Source organism: Adiantum capillus-veneris, chromosome 25, assembly GCF_014529385.1.
Source record: "Adiantum capillus-veneris isolate H3 chromosome 25, ASM1452938v2, whole genome shotgun sequence".
Classification (NCBI taxonomy): domain Eukaryota; kingdom Viridiplantae; phylum Streptophyta; class Polypodiopsida; order Polypodiales; family Pteridaceae; genus Adiantum; species Adiantum capillus-veneris.
The window spans coordinates 41,736,375-41,763,536 of record NC_140955.1 but is presented as its reverse complement, the minus strand read 5'-3'; the positions used below and the strand labels follow the sequence as shown (position 1 = coordinate 41,763,536).

At 41.7% G+C, this 27,162-nt stretch overlaps 2 protein-coding genes across 2 annotated transcripts in view; both read left to right on the top strand.

The window, feature by feature from the left end:
- Positions 1-16,174, top strand: part of LOC147424772 (ARM repeat superfamily protein) — a 30,569-nt gene extending 14,395 nt beyond the window's left edge. The window contains exons 6-7 of the mRNA XM_086499687.1: positions 15,441-15,559; positions 15,648-16,174. Coding sequence (XP_086355813.1) covers positions 15,441-15,559; positions 15,648-15,680 — 152 coding nt within the window. The 3' untranslated portion in view covers positions 15,681-16,174. The remainder of the gene's footprint in view (positions 1-15,440; positions 15,560-15,647) is intronic.
- A 6,036-nt stretch (positions 16,175-22,210) lies between these two features.
- LOC147424771 (microtubule nucleation factor SSNA1-like) lies at positions 22,211-25,351 on the top strand. The gene is made up of 3 exons (XM_086500369.1): positions 22,211-22,373; positions 22,462-22,661; positions 24,896-25,351. Exons 1-3 carry the CDS (start codon positions 22,247-22,249, stop codon positions 24,965-24,967), a joined length of 399 nt encoding a protein of 132 aa, XP_086356495.1. The 5' UTR covers positions 22,211-22,246; the 3' UTR covers positions 24,968-25,351.
- The last annotated feature ends 1,811 nt before the right edge of the window (positions 25,352-27,162 follow it).

Below are 27,162 nucleotides of genomic sequence, written 5' to 3'. Positions count from 1 at the left end.
AATTTATTGGCCCCTTTCAACTTATAAAGTTGCAGTGACTTGACGAGTGGCCCAAATTCCAGTTTGGCGCACACGAGCTTCCATACTCATCAGAATTCAGTGCTAACTGGCCCGGGCAGTCCCTATCTGACCGACCTAGATCCCCGATGTGAGAAACCCATTTGGCTGCAGCCGTTTCACACTGGCCATGCAATGTCCACTTGCACCTTTTCAAGGGTTCCGAGGAAAACAAGTAAAAATAAAATAAATAAAAATATCTAGTACTTATTTACGAAAGGCAACAGGAAAAATACACCTCCTGGTGACACTGTCTCACAGGTTAAGAGCTATGGAGTGCTTTCTTTCCCTTTCATGTACAGTGTGGTGCTAGGAGTGATGCCTTGCATGCTACACACTACTCTCTCTCTCCCCTGCTTGGAGTTATGTGATGCCCCACAAGAGGGTTCTTCCTTTGACTGATGCATTTGATGTGCTAGCTCTATCATTACCCCTCCTTTGCAGACATTGGGTTGGGGCATACGTAGGCTGTAACCCAAAGGCCTCAAGGTAAAGTTGCAATACATTTGGTGACTCTGACAGTTCATGCTCTTCCATCCGCTTCATATCCATAGGTGGATAGTTCTTGAACTTCACCAAATAGCATCTTGCAACCTGTCCCTTAACTTTTTACATGTGCAAGAGGCTCTTGCCTCTGCAAACGAGCATAATTCCACAACACTGTGGCGTACTACCCACGGCCAAGTAAGCTCAAATTTCAAGATGATTTACCAATGCGTCATAGAATCCAAGCAATCGCCTCAGAGAATCGGCAAGCAGCGTGCCACTTGGCAGACCCACATCACTCCCGCAGGAGATCTAGTGACCAATCTACCACCGTGAGACCTCTCCCTATCTCATCTTGGTTCATACTTGCAAACCCTAAAAACGTAGCAGAAAATCAGCCCTAATTTGACCACTTTTTAGCAGGGCGTACATGCGGAATTTCCTGGCTGTCTTGTGAAGAGGAACCCTCACTGGTGCCTGCTTTGGAGTAGCAGCTAGCTACCCTTGTTCCTGCTCAAGGAGGCTCTTGCCTTAGCACAGAAGCATGAACCCACACAGCTGTACATCAGTCAAATGAAGAGGCCTCTTGTGGGGCATCACATAACTGCACGTAGGGGGGAGAGAGAGCAGTGTGTAGCGTGCAAGGCATAACTCCTAGCAGCACACTGTACATGAAAGGGAAAGAAAGCACTCCATAGCTCTTAACCTGTGAGACAGGTTCTCAATGAAGCATCCTCCCAGCATAAATCGAGCGTCTCCTCTTCTGCCCTTAACTTGTAATGCATCTGTGAACAAATAGATGCAAAAAGGGGAAGATTTCCATGGCTGCCAAAACCTGCGTATCGCTGAAAACGCAGCAAAACAGCCCTGTAAACACACATCTGATGCCTTCCAATGCTGAAAATGAGCTCCTTGGTCCTAGGTGAGGTCATGGGAAGCTCAAAAATGCAAAGAAATGGCTGAAAATCAGAGTTATCAGTCTCCAAAACTGCTCCAAAAAGTCAGTTACGAGTTCTGTTCTCCCAGACTTGGTAAATTGATAAAAAAGTGCCACTTGGCACTCATACATGCAATTTCCCCGCATTGGGCTTCCTGCTTAAAAATCTCTCAACTGGTGCATCAATTGACTTTGTAGCAGAGTAATAAAATGTTCCCCTGGTCATACCGAAGGTAATGACGCGAACACATTTCACGGCCCAAAATAGCAGTTCCCTAAATTTTAGGAAATTATTCCATTGGGCTCCCTGTGGTCATGTGACCATCTATCCTCATTGGGACCGCATCCAAAAGTGCAATGTGGCCCAACTGTCGAATACTTTTTGTTGGTAGTCACACCTTGACTTTATGCCTTTATTGAGTTCACTTCCTAGTATCCACCAACTTGCTAAGTGCGATGGGGGGACCTACATGATCTTGAACTGAGCCTAGACATCCTTTTACTTTACGAGTTCCAATGTTGACCAACTTCCCGTCTGCGGGTGAAACTACCGTTCACATTGGCCATACAATGTCCGACCATTTGCAACTTCAAAAAGAGGGTCTCAAAAATTAAACAAAAATCATTGGAAAGAAACCAACAACTAAGGTTAGCAGTTGCCACGTCCTCGTGACAATGCCAAACCCCATGTATGGTAATATTGGTATGCAGCAAGGGTTTCAATGCAATTAGGGCTAGTTTGGGATGCCACAGGGCAATTTTGGCATGGTTGGTTTTTTCGACTAACAGGCACATATGGCACCAGTGACTCAGAATGTCAATGGCCAAGGGGTGCCGATGATTCCTATTACAATCCCCATGTTGCAGACGCTTCCTTATGATAATTTGGGAGCATTGGAAAAGCCAAAATCATACAAAGAGGTGGTGCAGCTGCGAAGTTTGATACCTTTAGCGGATTTGAGGATAAGACGAAGGCTCTTACTCTCCTCCGGCAGTTTGATAGTGCTTATGCAGGGAGGAATTTTACAGAAGCCTCCAAGGTTAGGTGTAAGGTGCAACGGAATGAATGTTGTATTTTTTCAAGATTAGTGATCTTTATTGCTCAAGGTTCCTTTTAGTTCTTAGGGAAGGAGAGAGCCTTCCGTCTTAATGGAGAGTGCTATGATCACGAACAAAGTGAGTGGATATTGTGCGTGCAAGTGAATGAGACTGAAAGAAGGAGAGAAAAGAGATACGACACCCGAGAGGTTGTAAAACCCTCCTCCGCAGGCCCCACTCTCGTTGGCGAGAGTGGCCTACTTTGATTGCACAAAGGTGTACAATGCAAATGCAATGGATTGATGCAACTTGGACTATGCCGATGACGACGACGGTGATGATGATGACGACTTAGGGCTGAAATCTGTGGTCTTCTAACTGCTGAATTTTGGGGCTGTTTCGGTGGCTGAAAATGACTGTTTTGGCTGCGTTTTTATGGCTGAAAATGAGGTAACTTCTGCAACCAATCTGGGGCTGATCTGTTGCTATTCCATAGGCTGAAAACGCTGTGTATCTTCTTCAGATTAGGGCTGAAACTCAAAAACACTGCAGCATGGCTGAGCGTTAGTAAAAACGCTAGGTCACTGGGCACTTCTGCTGCGGACCGGGTAGATCTGCAAACGCTAGAAGCTTTGGGGGATGAGGGCGATCAAGCATGGGCTGAAAACGCCTTGGGATCTTGGTACTGATGAGGGAAGCAAAAACGCTACAAGGCTGATGGTGATGGCGATGATGCAAGGGGGGAATGCTGGGGATCTGGTGTTGCCGGCGGTAACTGCAAGAGGAAACGTTGGGCTGATATCTGTATCCAAAAACGCTAGGGCTCTGATGGTGTGGCGAGGTGGGAAGCTCCAAAACGCCAAGTGCTGGAGGTACTGTTGAGAAGTTTCCTGTTGAGCGGGAAGCTCCTGCTGCCTCTTCTGCCATTTAGTGCTAACTTGGGTTTGCTTATATATTAACTTAGCAAAATTGCCCTACCTACTTTTGTTGGAAAGTCACTTAAAAATAATAAGTGAAAATAACCAAAAATAGGGAAAATAGGCTAAATGCACTGGAAAATTCCCCTGATTGAATCTATTGGATTCTGAAGGGAATACTGATGATCATGCTGTGTGCAACCGGAGGATATGCATCTATGCTAAGTGACTGGGCATGCACGGTCTACGAGTAGACTCACAAAAGTGCCAGATCACTGCTAATCTAAACTGACTGGACTGACTGAACCCTGTTGTGGTGTAGCTTGTCTACGGACACATAGGGTTGGGATGTGTCACGTGACATCAGGAAAGTTGCCACTTTCTTGAAAGGTAATGCGTGTACATGGTGGACGACATTGTTGATGCGAGGATAGACACCCGCCACATGGGTTTACTTCAAGCAAATGTTTATATTTGCGTGGCTATCAAATGAATTTGAAGTCGATGTCATGACAGATTGGCACCAACTCACTCCGGCTACTTGCAAGAGCCTAGAGGAGTACAATTGGAGGTTCTGTAAAGCGTTGCTCTCAGTAACCTCCTACAGGTTTGTGCCACTGATAGAGCAGATTGAGAAGTACTCTTGTGGGTTGCCTAAAGGGCTTAGAAACTACTGTACAAAGAATAGAGTGTCCACCCTTACTTCAACTTTTGGAAGTTGCCAACGTTGGTCATGCCTTGTTGAGGGGAGAGGACTGTGGGTTTTAGGGCAACGAGAAAGAAAGAAGCTCTTTGTGAAAGTGATTCTTGAAATATACAAGGAGTCTGAAAAGATTGGGAAGGCCAAGGACTCAGCCGAGAGGTGTGAAGGACAATCTAAGAGAAAGAAAAGGAAGCCTTTTGTGTGCAAGCCGTTCGAGGAAAAGAAGGCTTTAATGGCTGAGAACAAATGCTTTATATGCGAGCAGCCTGGTCATTTTGTTGCAGATCGACCATAGAGAAAGAGGCCAGCTGACTCAGAGGATAAAGAGGACAAGAAAGGGAAAAAGCCCAAACCCACGACCCGGTTAGTGCCAGATATGGTGGGTGATAGGCCAAACTCAAATGCGAGTGAGTTATGCAGAGCATGGGGTAAAGTAAGAGATCAAATAACACTATCTTCTTTGATCCAGGTGCTAAAGCAAACTTTATCTCACCAGAGTTGTCCATCAAGTTGGGCATCAAAGTCGAAGAGATGGGGTACACAGTAGAGGCAGGGTTGGCATGTCCTGCCCACTCAAAGTGTGTTACTTCTATCATTCGAAAGCTCCGTCTGCATATTCAGTCATATGTGAACACACAAGAATTTTATATCATGCCACTGGAAGGGTGCGATGCGCTGTTGGGATTCCATGGATGTTCCGAATACATGGAGTGCTGGATGTCTTCAACAAAAAGATCGCCCTTCAGCATAGGGGCAAAACTCACATCCTTGATGTAAAGGGAGTCTATCCCTATTGTATGTGCTTCGGCTATCACTTCTAAAATTAAGAATCATCTTACTGAGTACTTGATTTTTGCACTTTATGTTTCAGATAATTGTCAATCAAATTTATCTGTGTTAGATAAAGAAAGGTCAGCACTTTTGCGAGAGTTTAGTGACCGTTTTTTTGATTCATTACTGTCTCGGTTGTCGCCAGAGAGGCCTGAGGATCATGCGATAGATTTGGTGCCAGGTTGTAGCCCAAAGAATATCCCTACAAGGTTAGTGCGGCTCAACAGAAAGAGATTATGGGCCAAGTAGAGGAGGTGCTAGAAAAAGGGTTGATTCAACCTAGTTCCTCACCCTTTTGCTCCCCAATGCTTCTCGTGCAAAAGAAGGATGGCTCTTGGCGCACGTGTATTGATTACCGTGTGTTGAATAAGAATACCTTCAAAAACAGATTTCCTATCCCAAGGATTGATGATATTCTTGACCGACTAGAGGGTGCTGCAATTTTCAGCAGGATAGACCTTAAGAGTGGGTACCATCAGAATCCTTTTCTATATGGATGTGCACAAGACTGCGTTTAGGACGACATTTGGTTTGTATGAGTTCTTAGTGATGCCATTTGGTCTTACAAATGCTCCTGCTGGATGATGGACCGAATTTTCCGTCCATTGGCACATTCTTTGATGACATGATATTCTATTCGAAGAATGAAGAGGAGCATAGACGTCACTTGACCATTGTGTTCCAAGAGCTAGGCAATCAAAGGCTGCTTGTCAATCCTAAGAAAAGTGAATTCTTCTTCGAAGAGATCTACTTTTTAGGCCATATAGTGTCAAAGGATGGTGTCCAAATGGATCCGGTTGTGGCAATCAGGTTATGACTAGATTTGAAGAGTGTGCATGATGTCCGTAGCTTCTTGGGCTTATGCTCTTACTACAGAAGGTTTATCAGGAACTTTGCCGAAATTGCTTCACCCCTATATGCTTTGCAAAAGAAAGAGGTCACTTTCAAATGGACACAAAAGGACATTTTAGCCTTTAATTTCTTGAAGGAAAAGATGACTTTGGATCCAGTAATTGTTTTATCAGACCTCAGGAAGTCATTTGTGGTCCAGTGTGATGCGTGTGGCATGAAAAATAAATCAACTTTCAACCAAAAGAGACGAGGGAGAAGATTGACACAGTATTGGGGACCAAAATATAGGCTGGTCTTCCCCCCTCTAGAGAGAATCTTTGTTAGGGAGAATCATAGTAACCCCTCCGTTCTAAAGTTCAGACTCGATGGTCAATTCCTTCCCATGTGGGAAATTCCGAGAAGTGAGCTCTCAATTCCGTTTGTACACGGAGTGTAAAACTCCGCAGACCGTTCTTGATTCCGTTCTCGGAATCCCCGAGCATAGGACGAGGCCTTGTTACTCCTCCGCGATGGAGCACCTGCAAAAGGCAAATAGACAAAGCAACGACTCGCCGAACGTATTCACAAACTTCACCTGTCGCTCCTTGCATGGAAAAGCGAACTGTGTCCTCTGTCTCCCCGCGAGCACTTGCAGATTCCCGGTGGCAGTTATCCTTTGCTGTAGCGCTGGTGACAACATTGATCTGAAAGAGGGCACTGGGTGTTACTTCTATAGCCTCCTAGCGTGAAAAGCCGGCGAGTCTATTGCACGGATAGCGAAGCCCACAGGGCGCTTGGAAGTTGGAATAGCCACAAAGAGAGAGAGAGAGAGAGAGAGAGAGAGAGAGAGAGAGAGAGAGAGAGAGAGAGAGAGAGAGAGAGAGAGCGCTTGCATCAATCTCATCCGTAAGAAGAGATTGCTGGCTTCTTTCTCTTTTTTTTTTCTTATAATCCTTGCTTTATTTTCTGGGCTGCCCACTCATTAAGTGGGCAGCCGGTCACTTTTTTAAAAAGGTGTGAACCTGGACAAAACTTAGGAAAACTCATGAGCTGAAAATGGATGCTTACACAAACACGTTCCGTGCATCCTTGGATGGAGTTCCCATTCACAGATGCTATGCAGACATAGATTCCTCGCAGGAAAGCATATGCTTTTCTTGGAAGATACTTGAAAATATTCTGCTTTTTAGAAAAAGCTTCTCATTTATTCTTGTGCCTGCGTTTTTACGTTTATTCCTTTTTCTAGTTGGGATGTCGTCCCAGACCAATGGAATATTCCCTTTCCAATGCTCCCATCACCAATCATGTGACGCATCAAGAATACCCACTTTTCGGTCTCTCCCACCGAACTAATGGTACAACTCCTTCACGATGTTTAATGTCACCCATCATATGACATATCAGAGTTGTCTGATCCTGATGGCTTTTATTAATACGAGCAACCTTTACAATTCAAATGTAGACATTTAAATATCCTAATTTCAACAAATAGAAATTACTCAGAAAAATAAGAAAATAGTTCATTTAGCAACATTGTGTCCTCGCCCAAAACAGACCAAGGCTCACTTCTTGAGGAAAAGTGATGCTGTCCCCGCAATAGAACCATGAAATCGGCCTGCAACCTTACTAAAGGGTGGTAAACTTTAGCTTTTACCTGTAAATAAATCTCTAACTGTAAGGTGCAGCGGAATGAATGTTTGCGCTTTGCTCAAGATGAGTGCTCCGAATTGTGCTCAAGGTTCCTTTTGTTCTTATGGAAGGTAGAGCCTTCTGTTCTTAATGAGAGAATGCTATGATCACAAACAAAGTGAATGGACACTGTGCGTGCAAGTGTACGAGACTGAGAGATAGAGAGAGAAGAGAGATACGACACCAGAGACGTTGTAAAACCCTCCTCCGAAGGCCCCACTCTCGTCGGCGAGGGTGGTCTACTTGTGATTGCACAATCTGGTACAAATGGAATGCATGTGACTGATGCAAGTCTAGGCTATGTCGACAATGACGACGGGGATGACGAAGTCGACCTAAGGGCTGAAATCTGCAATCTTTTATCTGCTGTCCAAAAACGCTATGGGCTGAAATCTGCTGCGGGTTCAAAAACGCTGATTTTTGGGGCTGTTTCTGTGGTTCTTTGTCGCTGAAATTCTACAGGTTTTAGGGCTGAAAACAGAGGTTGCTTAAGGCTGAAAACTGATGGTCTATCCGGGCTGAATTTGCTACTCTTTATAGCTGATCTTGCTGTTTCTTTAGGGGGCTGAATCCTCGAAAACGCCAGGCTGTTTCTGTAAAAAACGCTAGGCTGATGGTAATCAAAAACGCTAGGTAGACTGGGGTCTTCTGCTGGCGATCCTTGTTGATGCAAAAACGCTAGACACTGGAACTTGCTGGCGATGACAAGGTTGATGCAAAACGCTAGGGGATGGGAGGTATTTGCTGCTTGGAGGGAAGGTCCACCAAGGCTTGGTCTTGCTGAGAAGTTGCCTGCTGAGCTTGGCTTCTGTTGCCTCTTCTGCCATTTAGTGCTAACTTTGGTTTGCTTATATATTTTCTTAGCAAAATTGCCCTACCTACTTTTGTTGGAAAGTCACTTAAATTAATAAGTGAAAAATGCCAAAAATAGGTAAAATAGGCTAAATGCATTGGAAAATTCTCATGATGGAATCTAATGGATTCTGGTGGGAATACTGATGATCATACTGTGTGCAACCAGAGGATATGCATCTACACTAAGTGACTGGGTATGCACGGTCTACGAATAGACTCACAAAAGTGCCAGATCACTTCTAATCTAGACTGACTGAACTGACTGAACCCTGTTATGCAGTAGCTTGTCCACGGACACATAGGGTTGGATGTGTCACGTGACACTAACTTTCCCACGCACTTTATGACACAAAGCAACTTCACAAATAAACCTGTAATTGGAGGAAAAGTGATGTTGTCTTGGCAATGGAACCATGAAATCAGCCTGCAACCTTACTAAAGGGTGATAAACTTTAGCTTTTACCTGTAAATAAACCTCTAGCTTTCCCACGCACTTTATGACACAAAGCAACTTCACAAATAAACCTGTAACTGGAAGTCACCACTTCGAAGAATTTACGACTTGGTAGCTAGAGTGCTCCCAAGTAGACGACGACACCTTGTTGGAGAGACTTCAGGGGAGCTCCAATAGTATGTGGGAGCGCTGCGAAGCCTTCTTGCGACTTTGGTGGCCAGGGCCCTTCTTCACCATGGTTCATGGCGCGCCTAGATGGCAGTACGGTCCACCAGTGTGGTGGCTTCCTCCTCCCATATCTTGATTTAGCCATCATTATATATACCTTGCCTTTTCATTGGGAGAGTCTTCCCACATTTTAATGGAAGGATCTTCTTCTTGCAAAAAAAATAAGATACTTTTTGAATGGGTATTGTGGGCCTCAACTCGAGAGCCAAGATCTGTCCTGCGTGACTGATCGTATCTGCAACTGGGTTAGCTTTACTAGGAACATAATCAATCAAACCACCAAATTTCTCTAAAGTTGGGACCATCTAGCTTGACAGTCGCTCCTAAATGCACTAGGCAGAGATTGGAGCCACTTGAGAGCTTGATGATCATTACTTAAACTAAAATCTCAACAATAAACAAAATGCTGCTCATGTTTTAGAGAATGAATGAGATAGAGAGGTTCCTTATCATGCAATGATTGATTCTTTTTAGAACTATCTAATTGTGTATTGAGAGATGCTACTACATCCCCTTTCAGAACATGACAGTGAGAGATTAGTGACAAAGAAGGAATGCTTTGTTCACTGTGAATGACCGCGGGAGAGGCACCGAGCGTGTTTTCTTCACAATCAACTTGGGCCTTAAGCTCACGAAACCACTTAATGCCGAAAATAATATCACTTCTAGAGAGAGGAGAGACAACAAACGGACAATGAAAACCGACGTTCTGGAATGAGACTTGTACTTAAGGACATTCATGTGTAGTGGAGGAGTGCATGCCAGGAGCAACCTAGAAACCGCTATGGGGTCCACCGGAATAGCTTCTAAAGTGCGCTCTTCACAAGAGAATCACTAATCAGATCATGCATACTACCACGATCAAACAAGATCACAATGCACTGACCATTCACAGACCATAACACTTCATGAGAGACTCATCTAGATGATCATTAGGAAACTGGGGTACATTAGTTTTCTCATTTACGATACTAATAGAAGATTTGGATTTTGTGGGTTCTTTCTTAGGACAATCTCTTTTTATATAACCTTTAGGGTGACGCTTCAAACATCTTTCTTCCTTTCCATACTCGGTTCTTTCTTTAAGGCTTAACCAACCTTCTACTATTTCTTGAGCAGAATTTTCATCAGGTGTTAACTTAGGGTTTTATCCTTTCCTTTATTATCATTGTTAGGTGAAGATTTCCGTGCTCTAGGTGTAGTGGAAGATTGAAAAGAAGAGGTATTGTGGTTCTTACTATTCTGTTGATTCTGCTCTCCTTCCGCTTACCTTTGTTGGTTCTTGGGAGTCTTGGGTTCTTAAGTTCACGAGGAACTTGGGTTCTTGGGGGTCTTGGGTTCTTAAGTTCACGAGGAACTTGGGTTCTTGAGGGTCTTGAGGTTCTTGAGGTCCTTGATTCGTGAGAATCTTGGGTTCTTGAGGATCTTGAGTCTTGAGGGTCTTGGGTTCTTGGGGTTCTTGAGGTTTTCTTTCGCTTACAAATCGTGTTGAGAAGGATCTTCTCTTCACCCGAGTTCTACCCTTTTCTGCGGGCGCACCCCTTGGCGGCCTTGCGCTCACACCAAGGTTGCTTTTTCCCACCTCACGTCGATTGGCTGGCCGCTAAGTGCACGGTCCGCTCTCAATGAGTGAAAAGAGACACAAGGGGAGGCTGGACAAGCCCTTCTTTCTTGGGATTCCTGTCACTCTTCAACAAAACACGATTAGGAATCGCCACACCCAAGTAAACTTGGGTTCGTGCGATCGCAACAAGCAAAAAAATTCTTGTGGTTCTTGTGGTTCTTTCCTTGAGTAATGCAGAACACTTCCAAAGCTCTGATACCAATGTAAGGTGTAGCGGAATGAATGTTGTATTTTCTCAAGATTAGTGATCTTTATTGCTCAAGGCTCCTTTTAGTTCTTAGGGAAAGAGAGAGCTTTCCGTCTTAGGGAGAGTGCTATGATCACGAACAAAGTGAGTGGATATTGTGCGTGCAAGTGAATGAGACTGAGAGAAGGAGAGAGAAGAGATACGACACCTGAGAGGTTGTAAAACCCTCCTCCGAAGGCCCCACTCTCGTCGACGAGAGTGGTCTACTTTGATTGCACAAAGGTGTACAATGCGAATGCAATGGACTGATGCAACGGGACTATGCCGATGACGACGACGGGAGTGACGACGACAACTTAATGGCTGAAATCTGGGATCTTCTATATGCTGAATTCTTGGACTGTTTCGGGGCTGAATTGGTCTACTTCAATCTGCTGTCCAAAGGGAGAAAACTGCTGAGGTTCTGAGTGGTCCTGGGGGTGCTTATCATGGCTGAAAATCCCTGTTTTGGCGAGGGCTTATGGCTGAATAAAAACGCTGATGTTGCTGAGGAAAAACGCTGGTGAATCTGCTGAGAAGTTGCCTGTTGAGCGGGAAGCTCCTGCTGCCTCTTCTGCCAGAAAGTGCTAACTTGGGTTTGCTTATATATTAACTTAGCGAAATTGCCCTACCTACTTTTGTTGGAAAGTCACAAAAAAATAATAACTGAAAATACCAATAAATAGGAAAATAGGCTAAATGCACTAGAAAATTCCCCTAACTGATGCTAATGGATTCTGATGGGAATTCCGATGATCATGTTGTGTGCAACCGGAGGATATGCATCTATGCTAAGTGACTGGGCATGCATGGTCTACGAATAGACTCACAAAAGTGCTAGATCACTGCAAATCTAAACTGACTTGACTGATTGAACCCTGCTGTGGTGTAGCTTGTCCACGGACACATAGGGCTGGGATGTGTCACGTGACATCCCCTCCTTTTCAAAGTGAGGTACTGGTACCGAACTGTATGGCGTCGAGGGAGATCGCCAACAGTATCCGGAATCCTGGAAGGGACTCTTCGCCGGCCCACTCCGCTGTGTGGGTCGAGCGGTACTTGAACTTCATAAAGGTCTGCAATGCTTGCTTCTTTGGGCCGTGCCAAAAGCGACACTAAGTCTTCCGAATCTCCTTTCTTGCTTCAACTTCGTGTAGAGTCCTGCGTCTTTTGTCTTCAAGAATCTCCATGGTTGAAAATTCCTGAAACAATCTCCAACACAAAACCATGAACATACCCATTCCATGTAAAGTGAAGGAAAAAAATCTTGTCTTCTCTAAAGACTGTGTATGCAATGTAGATGAACATAGAGACGGAGTGACAACCCGTTCATCAAACACATGCAAACAATGCGATCGATTCTTTTCTGTGTGATCGAAATCAATCAACTGTGGCAAATCACAATGGAAATGCCCATGCTTGGTGCTCATACAATCATGTGCTCTTTCGGAAACTGTGTCATGCCTAGGAAGAAACATGGAATGTGACTTCTTGACATACAAACTTTTCAACTTTTCATGAACAATCCGCATACATTCGTGCTCATTCATGAGAGAAACGTGCTCAACATACAGTATGTCATGCCTAGGAAAAGGGATCACATAACGATGCTGACTAAAATACAGGAAACCGTCACGAATGAAACACTCGAACAATGCGTGCGTATCAATCATGCGAACACATAATACTTCCTGTGAGGGTTCTTTGGACAAGGCTCGAGAGCCAAGATCGGTTCGTCCTGAATGATCGAATCGTCCTGTGGGGGTTCTTTGGACCTCGACTCGAAAGCCAAGGTCGGATCATTGTGATTGATCGAATCTACAACTAGGTTAGCTTCGCTAGAAAAAGCATCCACTAACACATCATCCTGGTGAACAATCACATCATCTTTATGCAACTCATCATGCTCGTGAGAAATCACATCTTGATCATGCAAATCATCATGCTTGTCATTGGCATCCAAATCATCATGCTTAGCAATATCATTCAAATCATCATGCTTATCTTTGTCATCCAAATCATCATGCTTGTCATTCAAATCATCATGCAAGTCATTGTGCTTATCATTGTCAATCAAAACATCATCATGCTTCACACAATCATGCAAATCCTGTGTGTCATGCTTTGGAGAAAAAGAGACTGAGAGAGTCTTCTTTTCCCGAATTTCTTGCATCAGTGTCGACACTTGAGAAAAGAGTCGCAACATCTCTTGCATTCGTGCTTTGTTCTCGCGATAAAATTATGCTTGTCTTGCTTTGTTCGCTCGATCAAATTCTGCTTCTCTTGCTTTGGCTTCCAAGCGTGCTTGCTCGTTCTCACGCGCTATGGCTGCCATTCTTTCTTGGTACTTACGCTCGATGCTGCCATGTCTTCTTCGCAGGCTTTTCTTTTTGCTTCTCTTTCTTGGTCCAACTCCTCCATAGGAGTTAGTGCAATCTTTGTCGTAGATGGGGAAGGGTCGTAAAAACCTCCCGGTGGGGAAAATTCTTCTTCGTCTCTCTCATGCTCATCACCTCCAAGCGAAGTATCCATTCCGCTTCGAGTGATGACCATTCTGCAATCGTGGGTTCTTGTGGGTTCTTGGGAGTCTTGGGTTCTTAAGTTCACGAGGAACTTGGGTTCTTGGGGGTCTGGGTTCTTAAGTTCACGAGGAACTTGGGTTCTTGAGGGTCTTGAGGTCCTTGATTCGTGAGAATCTTGGGTCTTGAGGTTCTTGAGTCTTGAGGGTCTTGGGTTCTTGGGGTTCTTGAGGTTTTTTTTCGCTTGCAAATCGCGTTGAGAAGGATCTTCTCTTCACCTGAGTTCTACCCTTTTCTGCGGGCGCACCCCTTGGCGGCCTTACGCTCACACCAAGGTTGCTTTTTCCCACCTCACGTCGATTGGCCGGCCGCTAAGTGCACAGTCCGCTCTCAATGAGTGAAAAAAGACATAAGGGGAGGCTGGACAATCCCTTCTTTCTTGGGATTCGTGTCACTCTTCAACAAAACACGATTAGGAATCGCCACGCCCAAATAAACTTGGGTTCGTGCGATCGCAACAAGCAAACACTACCAAAGAGCTCTAATACCAATGTAATGTGCAGCGGAAGTGATTGATGGTGAATGCTCAGGATGAGTGCTTATTGCTTACTCAAGGTTCCTTTTACTGAGATGTGCAATAGACTAGAGAGAGGGGAGAGAATGATATTGCGAGTGAAGGTTCTGTGAGTGAAGGAGAGGGGCTTCCAAACCCCCCTCTAAGGGGTCCCCTCTCTATCGCTAGAGAGGTATTTGCTTTAGATTGCACAAATGCTGATACAATGGTCCTAGATGCTTAGATGCTGATGGGATCTTGTGGTGGATGCTTGGATCTGCGAGGCGAAGGGCTGAAATGCAAAAATGCTGGTGGAATTGATGGGACTGCAAGTACTGACAAGGCTATGGGCTGATTTGGCAATGACAATATCGACAGTGCTGATGATGACAATGTAGATGGACTGAGATCTGAAAACGCTGGCTGATCTGCTGTCTTGGGCTGAAAATTTAAAACGCCAAAACCCTAGAAGTAGGAGTTTCCTTGTCCACATGCACATAGGTTTAGATTTGCATGTGACACCAAGAAACTGTCAAACACCTTCCTCAAACAAACGCAAGATGGAGATCATGGTACTTCAAGAAATCTCCAACAAGTGTACATTGCAAGAGAGAAAGGTAAAATAACTGTAGAAAATGCAAGTGCCAAAGTCACAGAGAAGATGGTTGTTGTCGTTGTTGACTTGAATCCTCAAACTTTCCACTCTGGACCATTTTCAATCCTGTGTATTTTTACTTGTCGTCTTTGAATCCTCGAACCTTCCACTTTGGACCATCTTTAATCCTTTCTTTGAGTAATATCCTCCCCTGGCGGATGATCTTCTTCTTCTCCTTTGTTTTGAGTAAGCTTTTGACCTACATTTTGTTGTGAGTTCGATGTGTATAATTGTAATCTTTAATGCAATGTGATCAAGTGTGTGCTTGCTTTTGCACTGACTGTAAGGGAGTAAGTAATACATTTTGTTACTTGACATGTGAGTACTCAAGAGGATACTTAAAGAGCTTGTATACCCAAGGCGCAAGGGTGTGGGGCCAAAGTTGAAGCCTCATCCTCATGTGTTGCAAAGATGCCATTTGGGCCTTTCAAATTTGGTATCCTAAGCGCTTTTCTAAACTCTGTTCCGTTCATCACACGTGTTGTACTAGCTTTGGCCTGTTCCATTTCGTGCCGTACTAACACCGGATTGTACTAGTATTGGACGCGTGCGAGTGTCAATCTTGACCGTGTGTGTGTCATTGCACACACAACAGACTGAAGATGAACACGGAAAGAAAACCAAGAGCATGTTTAATGTGTGGCAAGAAAATAAAGCAGCTCTTGAAAGATGTGCCAAGAAAAAACCTGTTCTCGACTTCTGATTTCCCATCACCTCAACTTGACCATCTCCCTTCCCATTGCTGGAACTTGATTACCACAAAATAATAAAGAGAGAGAGAGAGAGAGAGAGAGAGAGAGAGAGAGAGAGAGAGAGAGAGAGTGCTCATTGATACAGACAATGAGAGCCTTGCACTATTGCGGCACTTGCAAGATGACCTTGAACCCATTGTAGCTCAAAGTTGTGAAGTGGCTTTGAGTATGCTAGAGTTTGAGCAGAATGGGAGATCTTTTGAGGTTGGTTTGTTTTGTTTTGTTTATTTTCAAATTAGAAAAAGAAGATAATGTTTGTGCAAGCATTTCATGATGTTTTTTACTGCTGCAGTATCTGTATTTGGAAACACCAAAGGTCTTCTGACGGATTTCCATCTGCTGCTTAAGAATGCCATTGAACTTCCACCAAGGGATCGGCACCTAAGGTTGTACACCTTTATAACATAATATCCTCAGGAATCTATCAAATAGAGATACAATTATCCATTTTACTAACCTCAGTGGAGACTTCGTAATTGCATACCTATGCAGCCAATTTTGGATGAGCCTATCGTGCGACTTGGGCACTTGAATGCCACTTTCTTTCATTTTATTCTTCTTGTGTTAATTCTTAAGGATATGTAGAAGCATAGTTGCAAGGCAACTCCAAAGGAGAAGAAAACTCTAAGGAAAGGTAAACACATATTGCATGCACTCGAGACACCCTCTTTACAAAGTCTTTCCACTTTCCAATGTCGTGAGGCTTTTCATCTCCTACACCATTACCTCTGGATTTTTGATGTTTTGAAAGGTTTTTTATTCTCTGGAAATTGTAGAGACCTACCTTGTCATGCCATAAGTTCAAAATACTAAACGATACGGCAATTCTTTTTTTTATTTTGCCAGCTCGATAATATGCAGGAAATCTTTGAAAGCGCTATTATTGCAAAATTACTTTGCACACATGAACACTTAAGAAGATGGATCGGCAGTGGTCCATCTTCTTTGTCTGGTCATATAAAAATGCATGTCTTCTTGGCTAGATTGCTAGAGTAAATTATATCAAGGAAGTGACAATACACTTGCTTCTAGCTGGTCTTTGACAGATTTTCCTTTCAAATTGAGACTCAATGAGTAGAATTGAGTCTTAGAGAAACATTCTCTAACTTGTTCAACGTATTAGTACTAGGCTGATGCATGTTGATTGAGCCGAGCATATGTTCTTCCTTGACTTGGTTTTTGGCAATCCGATTTCATATCATAATTTGTTATTGATTACTTAAGTACTTGCATAATAAGGGTTCTCTATTTAGCTGGATTATGTAGCACTCCATGCCTGTTGTTTGTTGAAAACAGCTTCAACACACCTTATGCATATCACTATGCAATAGCCTCTTAAGACTCCCTAGTCTAAAGGTCCATTTCTTAGCACACCTTCTGAATTTAAGCCTTGCAATGTAACACATGAGTTTGTCATGTTAAACTTACTCACACACTTGATTAAATACAATACCCATGTTACTTTTCTTTGGACAAACTATAGTGTTCTTTCATCATTAACACAATTATTAATGTCACGCTCTTTTATTAGCTAATCCATCAAAAAGGTTATCCTTCAGTATTGTGCTCTTGGACCCATACAATGCCTAAATGTTTGTTTTTGAAGGAGGAATCTCAAATCCAAGTTGTTGATTTATATGTATAGAATATCTCGTTTTGAAGTAACGTCTCCATCTTTGTTTGTGGTGGTGGAAAAGTTACTAGTTGCTCACAGTGACATTTGTGAACCTTTACAAGCTTCTTTCAAAATTTGTTTTTTGTTTGCGACTTCTATTATTAATTCGTTCGTCAGTGTGCATGACTTTACCAAATGCTGTTTGCTGATGAGAAAAAATCAAAACTGAAAGTACATGTCGTACTTTTGCGTGGTCGCATAGTTGTCATAAAAATACCTGAAATTTTGCAACATGACTACTTGATTGAAATACATTCAATGTTCCCTTGCAAATATAGAACATGGTTATCTGCTCTCCATCTTTGGACATACTTAGACTACCATAGTCCAGAACCTTGTAATAGACCATAAAATAAACATCCATGGTGAGGATGTCTCAACTTGTAAAGAAAAGTCCCAATGAGAACTTTTCTACAAGAGAAAAATCTGGCAAAACATCTAAGCTTACAAAAGCACTTTCCTATAAGTCTTGAAATTTTTTTTTTAGTGAGCACCTTCCTACAAGAACCAATAACGGAAACTCACAATTGGTAGGTAGATAGGAAAAATAATACTCCATGACATTTGGAGATGCCTATCAAAAAAAGTATAAAAGAGGTACTTGGATTTCGCACCAAAATCTGATAAACAATTTTGATTCTCATAAAAATCCTTTGTCAAAAACTTGTCTCAAACTACATTAAAGTGATAAAACTGCAAAGTGAACATAGAAATGTAGGAGTCATGTCCATGTTAGGACCTTGCCCCTAATAAACTATTGCGCGCAACTCTTGCTTGTTGACAACTGGTCAGGACAAATGATAGGACCAAGGGGGGACACCTCCTAGGAAAGGCCAGGTAAGTATGCCAAGAATAGGGGTTCCCTAAAGATAGCTCATGGATTCTATAAAAGGGAGTGGTTGGATGGAGAATAGGCATGCCCAACTCCCTTAGTCCTCACAATATTACTCGAATAGCATACATGACTATATAACATGAACTTGAGATTACATAAATAGCATGTTTTATTTCACATAGTATCTGGCGCATGAAACTTGTATATCCAAATCAGATAACAAAATTTAATGAAAGCTTAAGATAATTTCCTATTGAGTAAAGCTCTCATAATTATGGAGTAGTTTATTAAGAAGTAGTCTATAATTTCTTCATAGGCCTCAATGTTGTGTTTTATAGCTTATGGACTTATCCTTAAAATTCATCTCGGTGCAATCCTTTACTATGATAAGCTCAAAAGCCTAAGGAGACAATTTCTACAAATACTATGATTAATGTATAAAGTACACGCAAGAACAAAATTTCAGAGCCTCTTTTGAATTCACATGTCATTTATCCAAATTTACAAAACTAGACACTTGATTGTCCATTTTGCTATCAAACTAGTGTTAAGCTCATCAAAATCTCATCAAATGGCTAAATCTCTTCCTTGTCCATTTTGGTATCAAACTAGTGTTAAGCTCATCAGAATCTCATCAAAAGCTAAATATCTCTCCCAAAAGTGGTGCTTGCTGCACAATGCATGGTGGAGGCTTGGGAAGCAAGAGAGTGGCTCCTCCTTACACGTCTCTTCTTCTTTTGATTGATATGAGTTTTCCTTTCATACATGTGAATTTTCTACCATAGCCACAATGTAATCATTTTGTCAATCTTTTAAAAGCCAGTGCTCATCTCCATGGAGATACTCTAGGGCAATCATCCTCACTCCTCCCACTAAAATTGTGGTACTCCTTGGGATGCTTGCTTTTATGGTGGACATTATGGGAGGGGTGGTGGGGAGCATAGTCCTACCAAGCGTCAAGCATTCTACACTCTCTTTAGAGTTGAAGGACCATGATGTATTGAAGGATGATAGCAAAAGTTGCTACCTTCACATGGAGCACATTGGCAAGCTCGAGAAACATGAAGCAATGCCTAACATAAAGCATCATGGACATTGTACATACAACATATGATCAACTATACTAAAGAATGTCACTTTTGAATACTATATAAAGAGTGCTCTTTGTGCAATCAAGCAAGCATGTATCTTTTCATATCATGAATGTGATGCTTGTGCTAAACAATACGCCGATGTATGTATAGTATGTTTCTTGCCCTTTCTAAACAAAGCCACAAGGACGCACTACATACACCTCATTCCAAAAAATTGTACTTATGTCCAAGTGGTGCAAATTCCATTCAATGCATGGCAAGCTCTAAATGGTTGTCATGTAAGACGTCAAAGCAATGGATTCATCAAAATACATGTCTTCTCCCTTGCCTAAACCTTTGTTGACAATCATTGCATTGTAGCAATCAATGGTACAATGATGCTTAAATACCTACAATTTCTCTTTTTAACGCGAGAAAAATTATAGAAAGACCAAGTATCATTCTTGACATTACCATTATACTCTGAATACATGGAAACAACTAAAAGGTTAGAATTTTGAAATTTCTCAAAAGATTCTTATCACAAAAACTTGAGTCTGCCGCAACAAAAAATGTTTAGTGTAAGATGCTATTGAGACCCAAAATGAGTACGTGTAGGTAACAATGTGATCATGTTGCTGCAACACAAAGTCTACAATATCCATTTTGGGATTCTAGTACAAGACTCCTCAAAATCCAAATGCATCATTTACATCATACTAAAAAATAGGATGATCTATAGAATCATTAGAAACCTGCAAAGGCTCTAATGTAAATATAAACTTTAAGGATCATCATTGAACAGGGGAAATGACATTCAATACAAAGCTTGTGAACAAAAACATGTATGCTTCATACATGACAAATGAGACTAAAAAGCATCCATAAAAGCTATCTCTTGCCTAGTCAAATTACATTTGAACTATATGCACGATACAACTTGTAAACTTCACTTTCAAAGCAATACTTCCCCTCAAAGATGCATTTAAGAGCTTTGTTATCTAGCTTTATGTGATGCTTCCCATGCATTTGTGTGTATGCTAAGCATCCATAAACACCCACATTATGCTCTTTGTTGGTGTATTCGAGTTTCTACAAAGGACTCATATGTATGTAGACTCTACAACTCAAAATTTTTGTCCAAACACCCATCTAGAAGGTGCTGTGATCATTTTAGTACACAGCCAATGGCCCGCTTTGAAGGTTGCAACCAAGGTAATTTTATCGCTTGCCCTGTTTTGCTCTCCATCCTTGGGGCTAAGACATTAATCCTCTCTTGCTGGATTTTAGAAAGAATCCCCTCATATCAATGTCTAAATCTTGTTCGTCTATTGCTTTGCTGCTCTTTTTGTGATCGCTTGTCCATTGATGTCGAGTAGGCGCCTCTCGATTGTTGATTGTGTAGATTTAAGGGCAGTGCGACCCCAACGTTCGACGAAAGTTGAGGGTGAGGATGCTGCTCTTGCAAGTTTTCATGTGCCTGGGGCTAAGACATTGATACTAGATCACTAGTTGTGGAGGAGATCCTCTTAGATTAGGGCCTATACTTGCTATTTTGCTTTGCTGGTTCTTTTTGAGATTGCATGTGATTGATGTTGGGGATACCCTTTTAATTGTTGATTTTGTAGTGTAAGGAACGCATGGTGTGTAGCAATGGTCAATGCTTACTGGTTATTGAGGACTTCCGAAGATGGGGACTACCATGCAGTAGCCGCAACATGTCTGGTGGCCAATATGCTCTTGTGGGAGAGACCAAGCAGTGAGCTCGAGTGCGAAGCGGAGCATCCATTAAGAATTGAAAAGTTTGAGGGTCACTTTAGAGAGTGCAATGTTATCATGGGCACGTTCTCCCTCTCCATTGCATTGTAGAAGGCAATCCATGATTGGATGTGCTTGCATGATATATTCGGCATATTTTAAGCTGCTAAATGTATGGTTGTTCAAGATCTGGTTTTTTGCAGGTGCCGTGATTCTAGCTGCAAAGTGTCAGAAAATGGAAGTCTCTTTTGGGTTTCTTTACTTTGTGCCTAATTCTATAGGAGTGAGTAATGTCTGGTTGTTGACTATTTGGAAAGTCCTTGGTCTATATTTTCTATATTCGAAATGAGGAGCGAGTTATGCTCTTTTGGAGAGGGATTTCCTCATCCAAGTTATGACATTTAAGCAGTTTTTAGTTGAGGTTGGTTGAACCATGGAGCTTCTTTGCTAGATGATATTAAGCCTAATATTTTGTCTTGTATGTCGTTTCAAGTCGACCTTTAGTCGTGACTCATTGGGACTTCAATTTGAGAGTCAATTCTCATAAATTTTTGTGATAATGAAAGGGACGCTTCATATTTTTGTGTCAAGCCTAGTGAGTTTCTTATGTGTTTTTTCTTATGCGGATCATTGAAGGGAAAACCTCGTGATTTTATCACTTGTTGTACTTGTAGCATGTGAATTAAGGAACACACTTTTCTTGAAATGATTTCTTTATTGTTACAGATTGGCAGCAAAAGGTGGATTAAGAGGCTGTTCAAGTAACCAAAGATATTTTTCTTGAAGAGGTGAAACATTTGAAGAACAATTGATGGCTTAAAACAACATAGATGCATGAGTAAATTAGAGGGGTTACCAAGTCTTACAAGTTTCCTTGGTTCGCTTGCAAGGTACATTCTGTTAGTGTTTTTTTTCATATGTATTCATCCCATCTATGACCTATGCAATTGGTTTTTGTGTTGCATTCTTGTTGACATTGGTTTCCTATGTGATTTCATGACAATCTCTCAAGCTTAGGTATGGATGGGACCACGGTCCGCAACACTTGAAAGATTTCACTTACAAGTTACGAACTATTTTTATTATATCCAGGTTAGATACTTCAAAATACTATGAATTTTTGAATCTAAGCTTCTTCTTCTTTCAAATATGTACGACAAAATCATGAATTTTTGCGTCACTTGTTATATTGTAGCAACATAATATTGTATAGAGTAAATTAACAATGTTTACACTATGAAGCTTAGCTCTACGATAAGCATCATTTGAACTACACAACTCAAGAACCTACTGACACTTATCTTCTACGCGTTGAGAGTCATGTGAAACTCAAAACCTGTAAACTAAGAGTCTTGAGGAGGGAGTCAACTTTTAGGCCTGGCACTGTGCTTAACCTGGCTTTTACCCTAGAGAGCTCCCATAAAAAACTCATCACCATTTTAGACTGGCCAAAAGATTAGTCTATCATTCTAGGGGCCTGGCAAGAAGTAAATTTCGATGTGGAATCAAGAAAGAGAGAGAGAGAGAGAGAGAGAGAGAGAGAGATTTGAATGGGAAGCAAGGATGCTGTGAAGGACAGCGAGCAACCTCCTCCTCGCTGCGTGCTGTGTCCGGACTCTTGCTCTTTAGCTGCCAAAGGCGACGCCATGCAGACCTGCGGCTCCGAGCTCACACGCCGTCTCTCTCTCTCTCTCTCTCTCTCTCTCTCTCTCTCTCTCTCTCTCTGTTTGTCTCTATGCAACTTTGTTATTCTGTGGATTTTTAGGCATGGATGAGCTCCGGCAGAAGAGAGATGAGCTCGGGAAAGCCCTAGAGAAGGAAGAGGCAGAGAAAGCCAGCATCCAGAAGGATTTGCTTGCCTTGACTCGCAGACTTGCAGAGATAGATGCGAGCCTCAGCCGAAAACAAGCTTACAGTAGCGAGTACGAGAAAACCATTGAAGAAGTGGAGGCTGCCTATTCCATTGTGAGTAACACATTGCCCCCAACACCATTAGTATACTACTTTATTTTCCGTGCTTGATATGCATCTCAACAGTTTGCCACACATACATGCATGCATGCATACATATATATACATATACATATATGTATGTATAAGGCCACTTGAAAGCGGATGAGAAGAGGAAGAAGAAGAAGAAGAGAAATTTTAGCGTTGCGGTAGGAACATTCCCCTAGATGCAAGTCAATCCCCCTCCCCTTGTCCCCTAGACTTACTTTGGGCCATACATTTACTTTCCTTGGTTATGAATTGGTGAAGTTACCCATGGCTCAATACAAATCATGCTAATTGATGTGCACACATCGTCCATTAGCATTTTCTGTTGTGTTTTTGTCGCCAACCAGCTCATTGAAGACATCAAAACATGATCATTTATCTACATATGAGTATCTTCAAGGGTGAAGGTTGACGTGTCTTTTTTTTGGTATGTTGCGACTTATGAACCCATGCTTGATAATTGCTTGAGATGCTATTGCGTGCGAGTGCGCTCCATATATTGGCATGTAGATCTACACCCACTACGGGGCACTGCTGGCATTAGTGGGAATTTCATGGTACGAAGGAAGCTGATAGTTGCTATATCATTTTGCAAATGACTACCATAAGTTTCACTTGCTTTTGATGGATTTAACCAAATATAGGGGTTTCTTCTTGAGGTTTTTCGGCATTTAAATGTCATAACCTGTTTCAATATATACCCTTTGATCTCTACTAAGGGAGAGAGTTTCAGATTACCACATGTCAACTTATCCTAGCTCATACGAAGAATGACCAGAAATGAATTTGTCAGCTTGCTTTTGGTGAGTGAAGATTAGATTGCATATGAAACTCTCTCAAAACATTCCTTGATTTATCCTATAAACCTAGAGACCCTCTCTCTCTCTCTCTCTCTCTCTCTCTCTCTCTCTCTCTCTGGGCGAGAAAAGAGGCTGTATTCTTTGTACAAAAGAGACCTTTGTAGATACTCAACGGCCTATCACCTAGAGCAAGTACAAAAGCAAGGCAACAATGTGTAGGCTATGTAAACATCAAGGTGGTATGTACGATGAGTGTAAAATGATCCATTGGGGAGATGCATAATGCCATGTGATGTGGGCATGATTGTGACTTAAAGAATTGACGATCTCATCTATTTGTGAAGAAAGACGCATCGATGTATCTCCGCTACCTTGGAGGAGTCGGCTGAAGAATCCTACTGATTGTGAAGAATGTGCAACAAATGGATGGCAAAATGGTGGATGTAGGGGAGGAATGTGAGTCAAGAATGTGGACATAGAGCCTTCCACATGGTCCAAAGCGTGATGTTGCATATCGTGGTGAAAATTGTATCCCAATGGTAGAAGTCCAATGAGTGACTTGCATCTGGGTGTAGAGTGCTCTCTCTCTCTCTCTCTCTCTCTCACACACACACACACACACACACACACACACACACACACACACACACACACAGGATTTGATAGGTCTCTTTGGATTGTGCCCACGACGGTACAAAACTTTTCTTATGGGTATTTGTGTGTGTATGAATAAGCAGAGGAAACTAGAATAACCTTTCTGTCGCCCAAGTGTAGTAGATTGGTTATCTCAATTGACTCTTGATTACAAGGTCTTGAGTTCAAGCCCCGTCATATATGTCTTGCAAGTCTCTTGGGAATGTTCCTACAACGTTAAAAAACTTATCTTTTCTTATTCTTCTCCCTCTCTCTCTCTCTCTCAATTCATGTTTTCAAAAGTATCACAATTTTCTCATAAACGTGACCTCAAGCATTTTGCACACACAAATAATCAATTCTCTCGCATGCAAAACATCAAATCCATGAGAATCTCATTTTTTGCTCATTAGACTGCACATGCAAAGAAGTAGGCACGATGTGGTTTTTTTCTTTTTGCTAATATGCTAAGCATGGATTTATGCATCAGCATGCAATGGTGTACATATAGATTTTCATTAGTTTCATCATTATACCTTTATGTTCGCAAACATAAAATGAGAATTTATTATCCAATAGAATTGCATAGTGTGTCTCATTGCTATGTTGTACTCACACACGACCGTTGACAAGTTTACACAAGAAAAGCTATTTCACGTCCCAATTTGTAAGCATTCTATAGGATACATTATTTATTAGTGTCATACTTGCTGGTCCAAGTTCTTTCACAATGTGAGAATGACATTCTAATGCATTCCATTCTTGCAGATAATGGAAAGCTCACAAACTTTGCTACATGTATTGAAGATGGAGACTACTGAGATTTTGAAAAAGACATAACATCATTCATACGAACTTCTTGATACGTGGGAAAGAAAACAACGCTGAAGATTCATTGCGACTGCGTTTGTGTTGTATAATACAGTTTTTTGGACTTCAATGGGTATCTCTTAGATACACAGCTTCCTTCTTATGACTTTGCAATGATCAGACAAGCACCATACGTCAGCACATGCAGTTTTCTGCTTAAAAATAGAAAGCGAGAATAGGTTCACCCTTAAGGTTTTACTTGAAAGACACTCAACTTGGTCTACATATCATGGGCAAATTTCAAGAACAGGGGTACCTTAGAAAAGGGAAAATTAAACTTTGCAAGAGGGATACAAAGTTCAGGATTGTAATATCAAGTGGAATATGGTTATTGATCTCTCAGGAAAGGAACGTTGTTTATAGTTTTCCAATATCTATTTTCCACATGTTGCGTAACAAAGCACAATTTTCTCCAGCAAAGTCCCCTTATATGTGTTGTTTGTAGGTTGATGACATAATGCAACCCATGAACTGGCTCTTTGTGCTTGAATCTCTCTCTCTCCGTCTCACTCTGTGTGTACAAATGCTAGAAAAACATGCTTTGTTGTATACTTTTGATTTACGATGCTAGCATTGCATTTGGATGCTTGTTTAGAGCATGATGACATTATTAAATATCAAGCGGGTATTGTATGCACAAATGTTGGAATTGTGGTCTTTGACCTATACCAACAATTGGTGTGTGAACCGTCTCTTCGATAGTTTGGAGCCTAATCATCATATGAGCATATGAGGGCACATGGCCTAAGACACGTGGCAAGTGAGTTGCACAAGAGTCCAAAAAGTCACCGTAGCTTTCCATACTTTATGGAGCCACTCTTCGCTTTTGGGAGTTGCCCTTTGATCCTTGGGGAAGATACTTATGTGACCCTTGAGAGGTGCACTTAGCTATATGCAACTACTATATAAGTGGCCAATTCTTGTACACTTCAAGCATGTTGTTAGTTTATCATTAATCAAGTTACTTTTGTGTCTACACAATCTCTCTTCTCTTGCATTAAGTAATTAGCGTGTTGATTAAATATGCTAACATGAATGCCACGCTTGCTAATGTCCCTTAATCCTTTTGACAAAGAGCTCAAGGACCAAAATAGAGCACAAAGGGTAAACTATTAAGTTGCCTCCCACATTGGAGGGGGTAATAGTAGCAAGAAAATAACTGAACAAGTAGCTTTACGCTCTTCACATATACACACACAAAGAAATGTAATTCCATCTTTCTTGGGTAAATTTATTAAAGGGAGGGAGGGGTAACTCAAAACAGTTAACCCTCCTATGTGTGGGTCCCCCCTAAGCAAGAATCTTGCAACCCCACCCACCACCCCTATCATCATCACTACATGCACACAAACTTACATCTACTAGTTTGGCTATGTTATCGTAGTTTGTTGGAGATGCACCTACATATACACTAGCATATAATGCATGCATCCCAATTGATCAGGACACATAAAATACCAAGATTTCAAAGCTTGTTATTTTTCAACAGTTGTAATCGCTTCAAAAGTCTTGCTCGCTGTCTGTCTCATACATATTATCCATGACCCTAAGTTTATTCTTGATCTCATACTCTGTTAAGTTATAGACTTATTGTCAACAAAGTTACGGGTCTAAGATCTCTCTCTCTCTCTCTCTCTCTCTCTCTCTCTCTCTCAACGAGCACCTCAAAAAAGTGATAAAAATGCAAACGATTGAGTCAATCAACAATTTTCTAAGCTCAAGAGAAGACACAAGAATGTGGTTAAGGGTAAGTGTATTAAGAGTTTTGGTGACTTGACTCTTATGGACATGTACATGCATTGGAAGAATTCACATGAGCAACCAAACATGCACAAGATGTCGTGTTATGGCTCTCTTTAATTTATGACTTCCTTCTTTACCATCGAAGATGTATGTATAGGGCTTATGAAATTGGCCATTCACAAGGTAGGAGATCTTCAAGTTATTCTAAAATGGTGAAGCTAGTAAACACATTGTTGCATAAATAATATGTTTGACATGCACTTAAGCATGGCATGCCTTATGAATGGAGTACAAATTGGATCAAACTAATACATAAAGGGGGAGATACGAACTATGTTAATATCTACTGACTATAATGATTGGTTCTCTTATGGAAGAGTTGTTTGGATATGTCATGTACATGATGATAAGTGAATGGACTG

Bases quoted from the DNA above. Each gene is read 5' to 3' on its own strand.
- LOC147424771 (XM_086500369.1), top strand. From the start codon at position 22,247: ATGGGAAGCAAGGATGCTGTGAAGGACAGCGAGCAACCTCCTCCTCGC. The intron at 22,374-22,461 runs GTCTCTCTCTCT...GTGGATTTTTAG, and splicing joins CGGCTCCGAGCTCACACGCC to GCATGGATGAGCTCCGGCAG. The intron at 22,662-24,895 runs GTGAGTAACACA...CCATTCTTGCAG, and splicing joins TGGAGGCTGCCTATTCCATT to ATAATGGAAAGCTCACAAAC.